This window comes from Poecilia formosa, unplaced genomic scaffold (genome assembly GCF_000485575.1).
Source record: "Poecilia formosa unplaced genomic scaffold, Poecilia_formosa-5.1.2 Scaffold450, whole genome shotgun sequence".
In the NCBI taxonomy this organism is placed as follows: domain Eukaryota; kingdom Metazoa; phylum Chordata; class Actinopteri; order Cyprinodontiformes; family Poeciliidae; genus Poecilia; species Poecilia formosa.
This window is the reverse complement of record NW_006800389.1, coordinates 326,367-342,902: the sequence shown is the minus strand read 5'-3', so window position 1 is coordinate 342,902 and position 16,536 is coordinate 326,367. Positions and strand designations below refer to the sequence as shown.

At 37.9% G+C, this 16,536-nt stretch overlaps 2 protein-coding genes across 2 annotated transcripts; one reads left to right on the top strand and one right to left on the bottom strand.

The window, feature by feature from the left end:
* Positions 1-3,884: 3,884 nt before the first annotated feature.
* Positions 3,885-9,753, bottom strand: exoc8 (exocyst complex component 8). Its single transcript, XM_007577683.2, has 5 exons — positions 9,113-9,753; positions 7,750-8,395; positions 6,391-6,644; positions 5,383-5,631; positions 3,885-4,558 (listed from the first exon to the last, which is right to left on the bottom strand). The coding sequence occupies exons 1-5, from the start codon at positions 9,614-9,616 to the stop codon at positions 4,154-4,156; spliced, it is 2,058 nt and encodes a 685-aa protein (XP_007577745.1). The 5' UTR covers positions 9,617-9,753; the 3' UTR covers positions 3,885-4,153.
* Positions 9,754-10,472: 719 nt separating this feature from the next.
* On the top strand, positions 10,473-15,295 carry sprtn (SprT-like N-terminal domain). The gene is made up of 5 exons (XM_007577682.2): positions 10,473-11,072; positions 12,621-12,720; positions 12,797-12,925; positions 13,012-13,285; positions 14,026-15,295. The coding sequence occupies exons 1-5, from the start codon at positions 10,738-10,740 to the stop codon at positions 14,829-14,831; spliced, it is 1,644 nt and encodes a 547-aa protein (XP_007577744.1). The 5' UTR covers positions 10,473-10,737; the 3' UTR covers positions 14,832-15,295.
* The last annotated feature ends 1,241 nt before the right edge of the window (positions 15,296-16,536 follow it).

The window sequence follows — 16,536 nt, the reverse complement described above, 5'->3', positions numbered from 1 at the left end:
AGAGGAATAAAAATCCACCAAAAAACTGAAATTTTGAGATTATCCTCAGAAATTTTCTAGAAAAAAATCTTGAAAATGTCTGAGCTTGAAAAGCTGAAAATATGCTAAAAGAAACTCAGTCTGATGTTTTGGTCTCATTTAACACCCCCATTCTCCCCCTTTTTAAGAGAGACTATAATTCATTTTATTTGTTGTTGTTGTTGTTTTGTTTGTTTATTTTGGATATTTAAATTGTCTTCCAGTTCCAGTGTTGAAAGTCCATTACACTTTAAAGTTAAATTTTATTGATTTCTGAAAATGTGTCCTTGCATTATTATAACGTTATTACTTAAAAATTGTCTCAAAACAACAACATTATCGTAATAACTTCTGAAACAATTTATCTTCCAGTAAAATGTATTATTATGACATGCTTCATGGTGACAGCTTCAACAAATATGTAATGTTTGGTTTAGTTTAGTTTTCTTTAAAATAAAAGTTACATACTGCAGCTTTACGGTCTTATTGTGAAAACTACAGAAATGGCTCTCGCTTGCATGGGACATTTGGCAGTGTTGCTGCAGGCTTTCTGCAGGTGCCACTCACACATCTGTGGTCAGCCATTATAAGAATGGTTTCCAGTCTTCACATGTTGATTTACAATGACTCAATATATTCAGTATGACAAACAAACATACTGACTGGGGGAGATCCCCAGCTGAGACTTGTAATCTCTCCAGTAAACCCCCAGTCTGTCTCTGGACCCCTGCCTGGCTGGATGTGGCAGCTACAGCTGTCTCAGGGGGGTATTTGGCTGTTTTCTGAAGTCAAATGCTTCTTGGCAGGATCTTCTAATGCAAGAATAGGACAGCTCAGACAAACACAACACCTCAGACCTCTATGGATAATGAGATTATTACCCTGTATGTCTTGCCTAGAATAAAGACAGGAGCAAATGAAGCCAGGGAAGAATTTGCTAGCAGCTTGGTGTTAAATCAGTTTTATTCAGTGGACCATTAAAGAGAATCTATTATGCAAAATTCACATTTTCCACATTTTTATACTTCCACTTGGGTCTCAACTGCTTATAAAAACAGCTAAAGTGCTTTAAAACACACACACACACACACACACACACACACACACACACACACACAGCCATTTTGACAATAAATTAGTGTTTTTTGAAAACCTCCTGACTGTTCAGTTACTATGTATGGGCGCTGCATCATTACCTAGCAACCCCAGCTGAGCACATCTCCTAGCAACCCAAGCAGAACTCCAGCACATTTGGTCAGCTGGTTTTACCTATGGTATGGTAGGTGTAAATTTCTACCAAAAAACACATACAATTTGAGATTCTCAGAAATTTTCTAAAAATAAATAAATAAAAAACTTTGAAATGTGAGTGTGAAATTAAGTTAGCTAAACAAAGGCGAACAGGTGTATTTTTTTAAAGCAACTTTTCTTTTCATTTACTTAATTTCCCAGTAGTAGCAAACAGTCTCCTAAACAAGACAGAAATGGGTCTTAACTGACATCATTATGTCAACAATAATGGCGGCCGTGATAAAGATCATAATTCTGCGTCCGTTCTGCCGTCGGAGTGATGATGAGGATGAAACATGATCGCTGGTGGAAACACATTCTCCACCAAATAACTATCAGATGGATCCCGAACACGCTAAAACTGGACGAGGGAGCCTCTGCAGCGGATCGACCGAGTAACCTTTGTGTTTGTCACGTTAGCCCTTTGTGTTAGCTGGACATTTAACGGAGCAGACAGCGGCAGCAGAGACTGGGGTCCCTCAGGGAGCCGCATCAATCCCACATCCTGGAACAGATTTCCCATTTATCAGCCCTGTTAGCATCACATTACCTGCCTTTCGCATTTGCTTTGTTGTGAAATGAGGATCTGTGCACATCATTGTGTGAACAATGCCACATAAATCTCCTCAGACAAGACATTTTCTCCACTTTTATTGCCTTCAGTAACACAAGTTTATGGAAGATTAGGGCAACAGAAAATAAATGAACTCTGATTTTTGCCCTCAGAATTGTAATTCTGTGTCAAAATTCAAAATTAGTAACCAAATATTATTAGGTGTACATCAATTGTTAGTATATGAAAATAACACAACTGTTTCTTCCTCGCTATAGGATTTAATCTGCACTTCATCCACACTGAAAGTCTGACCCAAATTTACTCTGTAAATTTGAGTTTTGAGACTAGATTAGAGATTATGATGCATAAACAATTTAAACAATTCTTATTCTGAGAAAAAAAAAAGAATTCTGAGATTCACAACTACAAGGAAAAAAAGTCAGAATTCGGACATTAAAGTCAGAATTCTGAGATTAAATCCCGAATTCTTAAGAAAAAAATCTAATTTTGAGAAAAAAAAATCTTAATTCTGAGAAAAATGTCAGAATTTGGACATTAAAGTTTGAATTCCAAGATTAATTTCACCTCACACTCCAGTTAAATAATTTCATCTGCATTGATTTTGCCTTTTTGGCTGCCATCTCTGAGATTTTCTCCAATAAAGACCACTTATGACTGAAGATATTAAAGTAAGTTATGAGTTTCTGTTTGTAAAGATCTGTTTGCTGATACTAACCTGCCACAAGAGGGCGACAGCTCTTCATAATAATGATTCAAATTAAAACTTTCAGTAAAAAAAATAACAGAAACATCCTCACAAGTCTCTTATTAAACAAGTTCTGATCTTCCAATCTGAGATTCAGGATTATTTAAAACAACTGGAATATTTTGGATAACTTTGGGATTTTTTGATTCTCTTGATGTCTCTGGTTTAACTGTAGTCAGATAAAGTCAATATATTGATAGGTGATTCTGCTTGTTAGACATTTTTACTTGATCTGGAAGTAATGTTTGTACTAAACATTAATGTTGTGCTTTATTAATTAATCATTTTTGTTTGTTTCTATTGTTTTTTTATGTCTGAAATAAATCATTAAAATGTGTTAAAGTAAAAAAAAACTCACATTCGACATAATGGCATAGTTTATTCATCCCTTTTCATCCAACATACAAAATGGCTGCCTCAAAATCTCAAAATTTACATGAACAAACAACAAATCTACGACGGCGGATTAGGGCCACTGTAGATTTAAAAAAAATAGAGGGTACATTTCCAACAACAAACTCAGAAACTTGTAGATTATTCTCAGAAATTATATATATATATATATATATATATACATATCAGAGTTTGATAAGTTGAAAATTTGCTAGAAAAAAAATTTAATTTTGAGATTAATCTCAAAATTTCTATGCCTTCTTATTACAAATTTTCAACTTTTCAAACTCAGAAATTTCCAAGATTTTTCTTGAAAATTTCTGACATTTTTTGGTGGAAATTTACTCCTTTTGTTTTTTTAATCTATGATGGCCCTAATGCACCATTGTAAACATCTTGTGTATTTTAACAGCATGAAAATCAACATTAGTGATGGGTAAACCTGTTAAACTGAAGCAAATATCTTTGTTTTATGCAAACATTAAAAAAAATCTGCATTTGATTATTAAATTTTGCAAAAAAAATGCATTTATGGAAGAGATAAAGAAGCATAAAGTGTATACACTGCAAAAACACAAAATCTTGTCAAGTAATTTTGGTCTAGTTTCTAGCGCAAATCCTTAGTCTACTTGAAATAAGACAAAACTTACACATCAGTAACTTCTCAGCAAGATATAGGAGCTTGTTTTAAGTCAATAATTTCTTAAAATTGCAGAAAAATGATTAGTTCCTCTGGCAGATTATTTTACTTATAATGAGACATTTTTCCCTGTTGTAAGTGAAATAATCTGCCAATAGAACTGGAACTTTTCTTCAATATTAGGGAATTATTGACATAAAACAAGCTTCTATTGCTTATTGTTTTAAGTGTAATAAGATATTTACACTAGAAACTACACTAAGATACTTGGTAAGATTTTGTTTTTGCAGTGTATTTGCTATGTCCAACTCTGGATGAGGAATTATTTTCATAAACTAAAATAAACCTTTATGTGACAACAGAAATGGTGTGCTTACTGTTTTCATTTTGCTGCTGCTGCTGCAGCCTCTCAACAAAAAGCAGCAATTAGTGTTTCAGTCAGCTGTGAAATTGCATGGAGGGAACGGATGTGTGGGCGTTCCCGACCGCCTCAAACCAAGGAAGTGGTGCTGTCAGGGTTGATCCGCACCGGCCTCGTGCTCTTCCTCAGGTCCTGCAGCTGCTTGGCCGGCTTCCCCACAGCCTCCTCGAAGCGCCGCTCCACCACCGGCAGCACGGTGTCGTGCAGGAAGCTGGCGTTCTGCAGGATGAAGGACTTCTTGTCGGAGTCCTGCTCGCAGCGCAGGCTGTAGTCGACGTGCTGCACGGCCACCAGGATGATCTCCCGCAGGCTCTCCAGCAGCACCATGTGCAGCTCGGGGAAGTAGAGCTTCAGGCCTTCCTCCAGGAAGCTCATCATCTGCTTGGTGAAGGCTACGACCGTGTAGCTCAGGTTGACCCAGCAGTCGTCGCCTGTGTACAGCTGGAAGTTGATACCACAACTGCGCATCTCTTCCTGCAACAGGAGAGAAGATTGTAACGTTAGCAAAAAAATATTTGTGTTGCTTTTAGAGCTGAACTGATTAATCGGATTAATCATGATGAATCAATTACTGAAATAATCCTCAACTAATCTAATAATCAATTGTTTTCTAAATGATTAATAACTAAATGATATTTTTGTTTCCAATTATTTAATAAATGACAAATTAATCATTTCGTAAGCAATTAAACGTTTAGTGAACAATTGTTTACTAAGCATTTCATAATTTAGCAAAGACTTAAATGTTTACTAAGCAATCATTTACTACAAGCTTAAAAACTTTTTTCATTTACCATTGTTTGGTATTTGATAGATTAATCGGTTAGTACACGATTAATCATTTAGTGAACAATTAATCGTTTAGTAAGCCATTAATCATTTGCTAGATGATTAATCGTTTATTAAACAATCGTTTACTAAATAATTAAAACCTAGATTATTTTTTCATTTACAATTGATTAGTAAACTATAGATTAATTGGTTAGTAATTTATTAATCATTTAGTAAGCAATTAATTGTTTGCTAAATGATTAATTGTGTATTAAACAATTGTTTGCTAAACTAAAACTAATAAATCTGAGTCTTTCATAAATTTTACAGTGTATCCACATTCATGTGAGTTATAATTCAGAAAAAGCATTTTTCCACCCACTGTTTCTTCTTCTTTGTGTATCTTTTGGTACATTTTTTGCCTTAAAAAGGAATCTTACAAAATATAGCAAAATACTTCAGCTTCCAAAAGCTGAGAACAATACAGAAAGGAGGACAAAAGATGGGACAATGGCAGTCGGCGCCACCTTGAGTTTGGCCAAAGCCTCAGGGGTCATCAGGTTCATCCTCCTCCACATCTCCTCTGAGTTCCTGTGCTTGGTGGCTTCGATGATGATATCCTTGTAGCTCTGCAGGGACGCCTTGACGTCCTTAACCAGCAGTGACTGCAGAGTGAAGGTCAAGTCCAGGCCGATCTCGGTCAGCTGCTGGCAGTGCTCTTTGGCCACTTTCACGCACTCGGCTGCTGTGGACAGACTCTCCTTACTGTCAAACACCTGAAAAAGTGGAAAACATTCATTAAGCTGAAGAATATTTCTATAACGAGCACCTTGGTGCACCTAAAACCCTCGGCCTCTGTACGGTTGAAGTGAACTCTGGTGATGTTTGAATCCAGATGAGAATGCAAAGCAGAGCAGGTACCGCTCCAAAAGCAGGAAGTGAACTGCAGCACATGGCATTCTGGGTAAATACAACCAAAAAAAGAGCCCAAACCCTTTTTCCATTTAATGTACAAGATCAACCTCAAATTTTCAGAGTCAGAGTTTAAAACTTTTGAAACTCAGACATTTTTAAGTTTTTTTTTATAAACTTAAATTTTTGACTTTTGAAACTTGGAAATTTTCTATTTTATTCCAGAAAATTTATGAGATCAATCTCAACATTTCTGATTTTTTTCTACCAAATTTTCACCTTTTTTAGAAGATTTAAAAGATTAATCCAAATTATTTTTTAGCTTTTCCTAGCAACTTTTCAACTTGTGAAACTCAGAAATTTCCACATTTTTCTAAAAAATTTCTGGTTAATCTAAAAAATTCTGATTTCTGCCTTGCAAATTTTCAGCTTTTGAAACTCAGACATTTCCATGTTTTTTGTAGAAAAAGTTTTTTTGGCGGAAATTTACTCCTTTTTTTTATATCTACGAGAACCATGAAAATGTAACAAATGTTGCGATTTTGGTCCACAATTGAGCCAAATCTACCAGACCGTCAGGTGTGAAAACACCTTTGAACCTGTCTCTTAGCGTCTTCGCTGACCTGTTTGCTGAAGGCGTCTACAAACATGGTCATGGCCGACCTGGACCAGACCACGAAGGCCGAGTAGCAGCCCGTGTTGCCCGCGAAGTCCATCTCAAACTCTTTGGCGGTTTCCAGCAAGCTGGTGAAGAAGATGTTGCAGAGCTTGTGGATGTAGAGAAGCGTGGCTCCTTCGATGCGAAGCTGCCGGATCGCTGTCTGGACGGCGGCGGCGCGGTTCTTCAGGAAGAGTTCGCACGCTTTGGTGGACTGACCTGAAATCAGCAGAATCCATTACACAGTGATACATTAAAGTATCACTGATTTTCCAGTACGACACAGAAGTCTGGACCTTGGTATTTATTCAAATATGTTTCTGTGGGGGGTTTGATCAACAGTTCTCAATGTTTTGTTACACTTTTCTAGTTTTGATTTGGTTTAGTGGTGCAATGATTACAGCTTTGGAGTGCCTGACCTGCAAATACCTTTTTTTTTTTGTCTGAAAATTTGCTAAAAAAAAACATAGCGACAAAGTCAATAAGCTGGAAAAGGCCTGGACAGTTGGCTGAAAAACATTATTTAAAGATCTGAAATACTACCCAACCCCCCTGTGTTTTTTTTAAGCAGTTATGAGGCACTGTGGCAAAACTTTAAACTGCTGCTGCGCCAGTTACTCAACAGGCTGTTGCTAGGTAACCAAAGAGTGAGTGAGTTGCTAGGTAACCAAAGAGAGAGAGAGAGATAGTTCATGGTCGCCCAAATAGTGTTAGCTTCTAGCCAGAGACCCCCTTAGTAAGCCCACAGACAATGCTACAAAATATGTAAAAAAACAGAATTTTACAATTTTTTTCAAATTTTTATTTTTTCTTCAATAATTATTACTTTCGTTTAGCATAAATGCTAACCTCATACCTTCTGATTTTACTTGGCAACATGTTCTGTGTGGTGGAACATTTTCTAAGATAATATATTATGACTATTAATCTGATGTTGCTACATTACCAGGTACAATTTTCCACCTCCACCTCCTCTTTTGATTAAAAAAAGTAATATTTTTACTATTTATCACATCAAATTTTATTTAGTCTCCACAGTGTCGCCTTTTGAAGCAGCTGCAGTTTTTTTCTTATCAGAAATTGTTCCATTTCTAGCTAGAGGAGCAAAGCAACTTGATAAATTTGATTGGCAGTCAATTTGACTGCCAGTCTGATTAATTGTGTTTTCCTGAATTTCCATTTCCTAACTTTTACCTCCATATTCAATAAGTTTTTTTTTAACTTGTATATTATAATAATAACTACAAAACTTTAAATTTATGACTGGAAAGTGTAGTTTTTCATATTTGTTTTCTCATTTTCCTCCACTTTGAGAAACACTGACCAAGTCGGATGAGTTGGGACACCGCCCGTCGGGTCGCTTTAGGTCCACCGCGAAGGGAGCGATCTGGAGACAACTCAAACACCAGAACCTCCGTCAGCTGCCGCACACGCTCGTCCACCTTCGCCCGGAGCTCCTTCACCTTGGGCGTCGCCGGCTGGTCCTTCAGATACTCATTCAGCTTGTCCAGCAGGTCCACTGCGCCCTCGAAGTCCCTCTGCGCGATGCACACGTCCAGATCCTCCGGCAGCTCCTGGATCCACTCCATGCTGAGATCCACGCTGTCCTCCGACTCCACCGTTTCCTCGTCCTCCATGTCGAAGGGGTTGGTGGACACCTCGGCCCGCACCGGAGACATGGGGACCTCCTCCTCCTTCTTGTGCTTCTCCTTGGAAACTTTGTTCTTCTTGGTCTCGTCCAGAATCTCCAGCCACTCCTTCTTCACTTTGCTGTTCTCCGCCTGGAAGATGCGGCTGTCGGGGAACATGAGGATCTTGAACATGTCCTTCATGGGGGGGTTGTCCTTCACGTTCACCACGGCGAAGCTCTCAAGGTCGTACAAGGCGTTGTATTTGTACTTCACCGTGCCTCTGCGGTTGGGTAACCAGGTGGCGATCAGCAGGCAGTCATTCATGAGGAAAGCGTGAACCTGGTGAAAACAAGAAGTGTGCCAAACCAATTAAAGATTATTTTGTGCACCAGATTATTGAACAAAATAAAAAACTTTGATATGACTTGGGACAGATGTTTCCACAGGCTTGATTCGCTGAAACAAATCCACCAGTCACTGATGGCAAGCATGGTTGTCAAGGAAAAATTATTTTTTGTACTAAAATCACCAATATTTATTTTAGTCTACACATTATGAACCACAGAAATCACATATATTTAGTTGAACTTGTGTTTTCTTTTCCTGGTGGACATATAAATATATTTTTAAATCAATTTACTGAAAACAGCAACACATTCAGAGCAGCACTTAAGCCAAAAATGTACAAAAAACAAACATTTTGTGTTCAAGTTAACAACACCTTTGTCTGTGAATATGTTTTTAGCTTTAGCGTCACTTGTTCAGATTTACTAAAGGAATGTTGCATTGTAGGCAATAAAATTTTTATTTTCTTATTTAAAAAAGGAATTGAATTTCTTATTTATATGTTTTGATGTATTTCTAACATTGAACAGCAAAAGACTTCAGTGGTTAAATGAGAAAATTGTAGAACGTGTTTTATTCGATTAATCGTCAAGATAATCGATTACTAGTTGTAGCCCTATTTTTTATGTTTGATTATTATCATTGTGTTTGTTTTCTTCTCATTCACTTTTGCTAACATTTTACCCATTCTAAATAATGATTTCATTTCACCTTCTGGATGGGCGACATGTTGTCCACGTCAAACTCTACCAGGTCTCCATTGTAGACCAGGTGCCTCCCCGGGGTGTCCATGATGTTCTTTGCTCCTTCCACCTTCTCCAGCAGGGAAGTGAGCGTCCTCTGCTTCAGCTCCTCTGTCTCCTTGGGGAAGGCTGCCTGCATCTCCTTGGAGGTCTCATCTTTATCCGTGGAGAGGAGGGACTGAGTGATGCTCTCCATGATGCTCTTCTGCTCGGTCAGGATGTGGCTCAGCTGGTACATCTCGCTCTCCAGGTATGAGATCTCCTTGGCCGTTTCGATGAACTGCCTGTAGTTCTTGTAAACATTCTTTTTGAGGTTCTGGGCCGTCTCGTCGGCCAGATTCTGGATTTTCTGCCGATGCTCCTGCAGGTCTCTGTCTCCGTCGGACTGCTGGGACAACTGCTTGACGTAGCTTTGCGGGTCGAAATTGGGCGATTCGAGAAGCTTCCGTAGTCGGTTCCCGGTTTCAGACATCTTTAGTCCTCAGTTTTAGTCACGTATTAAATCAAAAGTAGAATTGGGAAGGAGAGGAATGAGAACAGCGGAAAAACTCATTCATATCCGCTAATACACAAACAGGAAGTTGTTTGAAGGTGGACACCCGGGTTGTGAACGTCACGGGGATTGGCACGCCAACGGCGCCGCCATATTGGGAAGGTAAACTCTAACCCACACAGCTAAACAAAATACAATAAAATAGAAATAGAACGTTTGTATTGAATCACGTTTATTTATTTATTTATTTATTTATTTATTTATTTATTTAATTTTACCACAGAATTTAATTAAGGACACCGAGATAAGATTTCTTATTTTTCTCTCAGATATATTACATTTTTCAGAGTTCTAACTTTAATCTCAGATATCTCGACTTTTTTCGTTTTTTTTCTCAGCATTTTAATTTTTTTTCCTTCAGAATTCTGACAGACTATTTACCAAATATCCTATTTATTCTTACTACAGTATTTTCTTGAACTGATACTTTTTACTTTTAGTTTAGTAAAACAATATTTTTGAAGTAGTCCTACTCTTATGCTCTGAGTATTTACCCACCTCGATATATTAAATATTAAACAAATCTATTTTTGATATGTAAAATTCAAAGTATATTTGACTTGAGCGTAGAACAACATCCGGGTCAGGTTTGGACAGGAAAGCGTAGTCAAGTTTATGAGTTAACGCTGAACATCTCGTAAATAAAGGCAAAATGTATTTTATTGATTGAGAGTTTTAGTTTAAGTAATTTTATTATTTAGATTTTAAACAAAAAATGTCGAAAATCTCCCAAATGACTGAAGCTACTCCAAAAACTTATGCTTTTATTTTTGAACAATACCGGAAATACATCATTTCCACTGCAGCACTTTGACTTATCGGCTCTAGTTTTTAGCAAATCGGCAGTTATCTGTTACTCTTGGCTTAGAAAATGTGGCTTAATTAGGAAATATGACCAAAACCAGCGCACTTTTACTCTGATAGGATTTTATTATGATCTGGTCGAAGTTGTTGTTCACTCCAGAACTTAGATTGTTTTTATTTTACATGAATATCCGGCAACAAAGCTAGTTAGCCTCCTGCTAGTTGTTGTTGTTGTCATGGATGCTGATTTCCTGCTCGCCATTCAGCTTCAGGAACAGTTCGACACCGAATACCAGACTTCCCAGATCCCACCGGACTGTTTTCTGGAGGATGGCTTCGGCCATAGCAATAAGAAACAGAAAGTTGAGTCACACGGAGGTGGCAGCGGCGCTGTTACCCGCTGGAAGCCGCCGACCGCTCAGCCCGAGAGGCCGCTGAGCATCGTAGACGAGTCCTGGGAGATGCTGGACCCCAACCCGGACTTGAGGTCCATGTTTCTGGAGTTCAACGACATGTTCTTCTGGGGGAAACTCAACGGAGTGGAGGTCAAGTGGAGCCCCAGAATGACTCTGTAAGACACTTTTTATTTAATCATTAGGAATAAGGCAGAAATATCAGCATTTCTCAACACAAAATCATAGACTGATGCTTCTGATTTTCAAAGTTTGGGTGGAAGTAGATGTGGACGATTAATCGATTAAATTGAATGATCGATTGGGGGTGTTTGAATTATTATTTTTTTATATTGGGATCTTTTGGCCCGTGCACTCCTTATTAGTTCAGAGTGATATAATTTAACTTTTATTTATTTGGACTTTGAATGAGAGAATATTCCTCATGAAAATGAGGAATGTTGAACATCTTGTGAAGCTATATTTTTGTGTAAATGTTATAGGTAATACATAATACCTAATAGAAATACTTAACCTTTTAACACATCAGGATCAAATTGTTATCAGTAGTAGGATGTTGAAAAGGTCATACAAACAATTTAGAAGAAAAAAAGAACTGCAAGGACTAAGGTGGTCACAAGAGAACCTGATAACTTTTTTTTCTCAAGAAAACAATTTTCTCACATTTACAAGACGTTTTTTCTGGCAATTTTCATTTATTTGCTAATAAATAAATAAATTATTCTTGTAATAAAAAAAAATTCTCATATCCTGGCCCTTCTAGTCCAAAACATCTCCTGTTGATGAGGAGGAATGATGACTAGTCAATGGAAACACATGTAGCTGTTTGTGTCCTTGAGGAGAACCACAAACCGGATCAGTGACGGGGAGTAGTCCGGGTGGAGTCCAGCCCAAAATGAGGATGCCGGGTCGTAAAAGTGACCCCCGGTTCGCAATACACAAAACCTCAGGAGACTCATTCAGAACCACAAAATACATGTGGACAGAGCAGTCCTCCTCCCCTGACCTCACCGTGAACTCCACTCCACTGCACTTTCCAAATCTCAGCAACTGAACATAAAACTTCCTTTCCATGGCAGTGGGAGCTAATTTCAAAACACAGAACAAGCAGAACCATTTCAGAAAACACTAATTCATGTGGCTGGCAAAGAGCAATCCTATCAGTAACGTCAAAACAATGCTGAGAAGTTTCGTCTGCTTTCCGTGACTACTTTCTCTACAGGTTGCCTTTGAGTAAAAGGTTTATATTCTGAGCAGAGAAAACAAGATTGTGATTCCCAGAGGAGTAATTATGAATATTTCCTTTAATAACAAATCAAAATATTGACCTCAAAAACAATTTTAACAAGATAAAATGTATCATTCAAATAATCCCTGGAAATGGTGTGAAAATATGCATTCTGTCAGTCAAGTCTTTTATTTCATCATGTTCTGTAGCTTTGTCATTTTTCATCTGCTCTTTTTTATTTTCTTTTGTTTATTTTACACATTAAAATCAGTTTAAACTTTCAGACATGCAGGAATGCACTGATTTATATCTGATATTAATTTAATGGCCAGTAACTGATATTTATAGATATCATATTCCTTTCTTTTTGTAAAGTAGCAAAGAAAAACTAGGTGTTTAAGAATTTAAATTAATCATGCAAATGTTAATGTTCTGAATAAATAATAAGCAGTTTCCTGCTTTTGTTGTTTTTCTGTAGGTGTGCCGGTGTGTGCTCTTATGAAGGCCGAGGCGGACTCTGTTCGATCCGGCTCAGCGAGCCTCTGCTGAAGCTGAGGCCCAGGAAAGACCTGGTTGAGGTCAGACTCTGTTGTAAAAGAAAGATTTTTATTTGTATTTCTAATATACTGATGTTGCTACCTGTTTGTTTCACAGACTCTCCTCCATGAAATGATCCACGCCCTCCTGTTTGTGACCCAGAACAACCGAGACAGAGACGGACACGGACCCGAGTTCTGCAAACACATGAACAGGATCAACAAGGCCAGCGGGACCAAAATCACTGTAGGCGTATTTCCTTCTCCACTGAGCTCCATCAGCTGATGATCCTCAGTTTGATCTGAAATTTGCATTTGTTGTTGTCTTTTTAGATCTACCACAGCTTCCATGATGAAGTCGACGTCTACCGGCAGCACTGGTGGCGATGCAACGGGCCCTGCCAGAACCGCAAGCCTTACTTTGGGTACGTGAAGAGGGCCATGAACCGGGCCCCGTCCTCTCTGGACCCCTGGTGGGAGGACCACCGGAGGTCATGCGGTGGGACTTACACTAAGGTCAAAGAGCCTGAAGGATACGGGAAAAAAAACAAGAAGACCTCGGAGAAGAAGACAGCAGGGAATGGGAAGCCTTCAGAAACAGTCAAAGGTGATTTGGTTTTACCTTTTACCAGTGTTCAGGTTTAACTTTCCTAGCAGTTCGGTTGGTTTTGATTAGGGATGATACGATTAATCGTGATTAATTGATTGAAATAATCGTCAACTAATTTAGTAATCGATTAATTGTTAAGTGGAGAATACAGACTCAAAAAAAAGGCAATTTGTTGAAAGAACAACACACTCAGAGTATTAATTAAGGCAAAACAGTTTGAAAAAGAAATAATTTTAATTTAGGATTAGTCCTTTTTCTGTAAATATGTTCTAGTGGCATAGTCTTCACCTGTTTCAAATTCTGTAAATAAAATCTTCTATTAATCAGTTACTTTAAAAAGTAATCAACACAGCTGAGCTTCATATATTAAAGCTAAAATTATATTTTTTTTAGTTGCAGAGGTAATAAAGCGTATAATAAAGATTGGCAAGAAAATGTTTTTTCCTTAAGTAAAAAAGGAAATGAATTGTTTATTTGTATTATTTGATTTTTTTTCTAATATTTCATACAGTAAGCTTAGGTGGTTAAATGAAAAATCAGCAGAAGGTGCCAATTTTTTATTCAATTAATCATCATAATAATCAATTAATTGTTAGAATAGTTGATTAATCTTCAAAAAATAATTGATTAATCATCAGAATAATCTATTAATTGTCAGAATATTTGAGACAGTAATCAATTTCTACAATAACCGTTCGCTCCTGCCTTATTTTGACACTTGCTGTTTTTGTTCCCAGCTTCTGGATCTCAGGACATCAGGAACGTCATCCCTTTCAGCGGGAGAGGCTTCCTGCTGGGAGGGAAGTCCCAAATCTCCTCCTCTTCCTCTCCATCTCGCTCGCCATCAGTGCCTTCTTCGTCCAGCTCCGTCTCCTCTCCAGTTCGCTCCGGCTTATCGGATCAAACCAACTCCATCTCAAACGCCCGACCCTCTTTCGGAGTAAAACCTCCTGCGAAGAGATCCGTCGGAAACACCAGAGTGTTCGTCAACGTTAACGGCTCGCCGGTGAAAGTTCCTAAATCTCAGGGAGAGAGGATGAGACAAGCTTCCATTCAGGATCTGTTCAACAGCGCCACCATCAGGAAGTCAGGAGAAACCACAGAGACTTCCCCTTCCTCTACATCCAACTCCAGTTTGCAGCTTTCACCTCTAAAACCAGCAGCACCTGCAGGCGGCGCTGCAACGCCGTCTCAGTCCAAGTATTTCAGCGACTCTGGGGTTCAAAATGGAGGCCAGGCGTCGAGGAAAAGGTCGCGGGACGACCGAAGCACCTCAGCCAGCATCTTTGATTTCTTTGAGAAGACAATGAGCAGCAGCTCAGCAGCAGCGAGGGAGACGGGAAAGACACAGACGGCGTCTGCCGCCACCCCAGCATCTCTTCACAGCAGGAGCTCTTCCTCTTCCTCATCTTCCTGCACTTCCTCATCTTCCTCCCCTTCCTCATCTTCCTCCTCTTTGGTGATGATGGTCAGCTGTCCTGTGTGCCAGGTTAAGATTCAGGAGCAAAAAATTAACGAGCATCTTGATTCTTGCCTTTCTTGAATGGTGTTTAAATTAAAAACTCTGTCACAGATTTTTAGGAATTTATACGGAAGAGGATAAGGGCCAAAAAGAATTATAATAATTTTGGCTCTAATATTAAATTGCTAGAATTCTGACTTTATTCTTAGAATTCTGAGAAAATTCTGATTTCTTTTTTCTCAGAATTTAGATTTTGTTTTCAGAATTTTGACTTTAATATTCTGAAATCAAAAGTCATAACCCTGAGAAAAGAGTCAGAAATCTGACTTTAATCTGAGAATTTTGACTCTCGGACTTTAATCTTTTGTGATCAAAAGTCCAAATTCGGCAATTTTTTTTTTCTTTTTCAAAATTCAGAGAATTCTGACTTTAATCTCACAATTCAGACTTTTTAGTCAGAATTCCGCCAAATTATTTTCACAAAATCTTGACTTTAATCTCAGAATTTTTACTTTTTTTTCCAGAAGATTTTGACAGCAGAATTTTGACTTTAATGTTCTGAGATCAAAATTCTGAGAAAAAGTCACAATTCTTTATTTATTTATTTTTTTGTCTTAATGGCCTGAATCTCCTTCCGCAGATTTCAGCTTCTTGTTGCCTTTCAGCTTTGATACCTTTGGATGCTTGTTGGTTCTCATCTTCTCTCCTGTAGAAATGATGTCAGTGGAGCTGATTGTTTTATGATGCATATCAGTTCTGCAGAATCGACTCAGGTCTGAACTCTTTCAGTTTTACTGCCTTCAAAATGAATAGATAATTAATGTTTTAAAGATGGCCGCCGTGTGCAGACCTCAGAAAGCTCCCCTGAGGATTGTGGGGGTTTATTTGTGCCTCTGCCCTTCACTTTCCAGCTGCATCAGGAGAATCAGGTTTCACTGTCGTCGGCTTTTTGTTTTTGCACATCTTCCTGTTTCCACTGCAGAGGGAAACGCGATCGATGATGTTTATCTCTGATATTTCTGCAGGAAATAAACAGTTTAGATGCTTCACTTTGTATTTATAGTTGTTTCGTTTTTATGTGTGTTTTAAAGATGTAAAATATTCTAAGCTTTCTATTGCCAAATAAATCATTTTATTGATTAAACTAATATTGATTTTGCTTCATTATTCATTCATTGGTCAATGTTCCAGTTATTGATCTGATCAGGTTTGTTTTCAGTCTGGATTTAAAGGAACTCAGTGTTTCAGCAGTTATGCAGTTTTCTGGAAGTTGCTCCCAGATTAGTGTTGCCTAGAAGCTGAATGCTGCGTTTCCATGTTTGGATCTTGTGGATGCAGATTAGATTATTTTGATGACTTTAACTTTTGTATTGCAGCAAATTTTGACGTATTTATTTGACAAGCTAAAACTAAATTTTTCAGTGCAACTAATGATCTATGATGAGAGGATTAGGGCCATACTAAGAATATTTCTTAATAAGTAAGAATAAAGTTGTAATAATATGACTTGTATTTTATTATTTTATTCTTGTAATTTTTCTTAACTGTCCCAAATGCTCCAATGTAGCAACTTTTACAAGTCATCTAATTTCAAAATTCAGTATTTTACCACTTTTTAGTCGTTCAAATTAGTTCAAAGATTGTTTTGATAAGTTGCTCAGTACTTTGTACCAAATACTTTTATTTGAGTAAAAGTAGGTTGGCGTTTCTCTGCTATTGTTTTCAGCTTCAAAGGGTTGCCCAGATGGATTGTGGGCGTGTTTGAGCAGAAAATGGGGCAGAATGG

Bases quoted from the DNA above. Each gene is read 5' to 3' on its own strand.
- exoc8 (XM_007577683.2), bottom strand. From the start codon at position 9,616: ATGTCTGAAACCGGGAACCGACTACGGAAGCTTCTCGAATCGCCCAAT. The intron at 8,396-9,112 runs GTGAAATGAAAT...TGTTTTCACCAG, and splicing joins ACATGTCGCCCATCCAGAAG to GTTCACGCTTTCCTCATGAA. The intron at 4,559-5,382 runs GTGGCGCCGACT...CTCCTGTTGCAG, and splicing joins AGGCTTTGGCCAAACTCAAG to GAAGAGATGCGCAGTTGTGG.
- sprtn (XM_007577682.2), top strand. From the start codon at position 10,738: ATGGATGCTGATTTCCTGCTCGCCATTCAGCTTCAGGAACAGTTCGAC. The intron at 12,721-12,796 runs GTCAGACTCTGT...TTTGTTTCACAG, and splicing joins CCAGGAAAGACCTGGTTGAG to ACTCTCCTCCATGAAATGAT. The intron at 13,286-14,025 runs GTGATTTGGTTT...TTTTGTTCCCAG, and splicing joins GCCTTCAGAAACAGTCAAAG to CTTCTGGATCTCAGGACATC.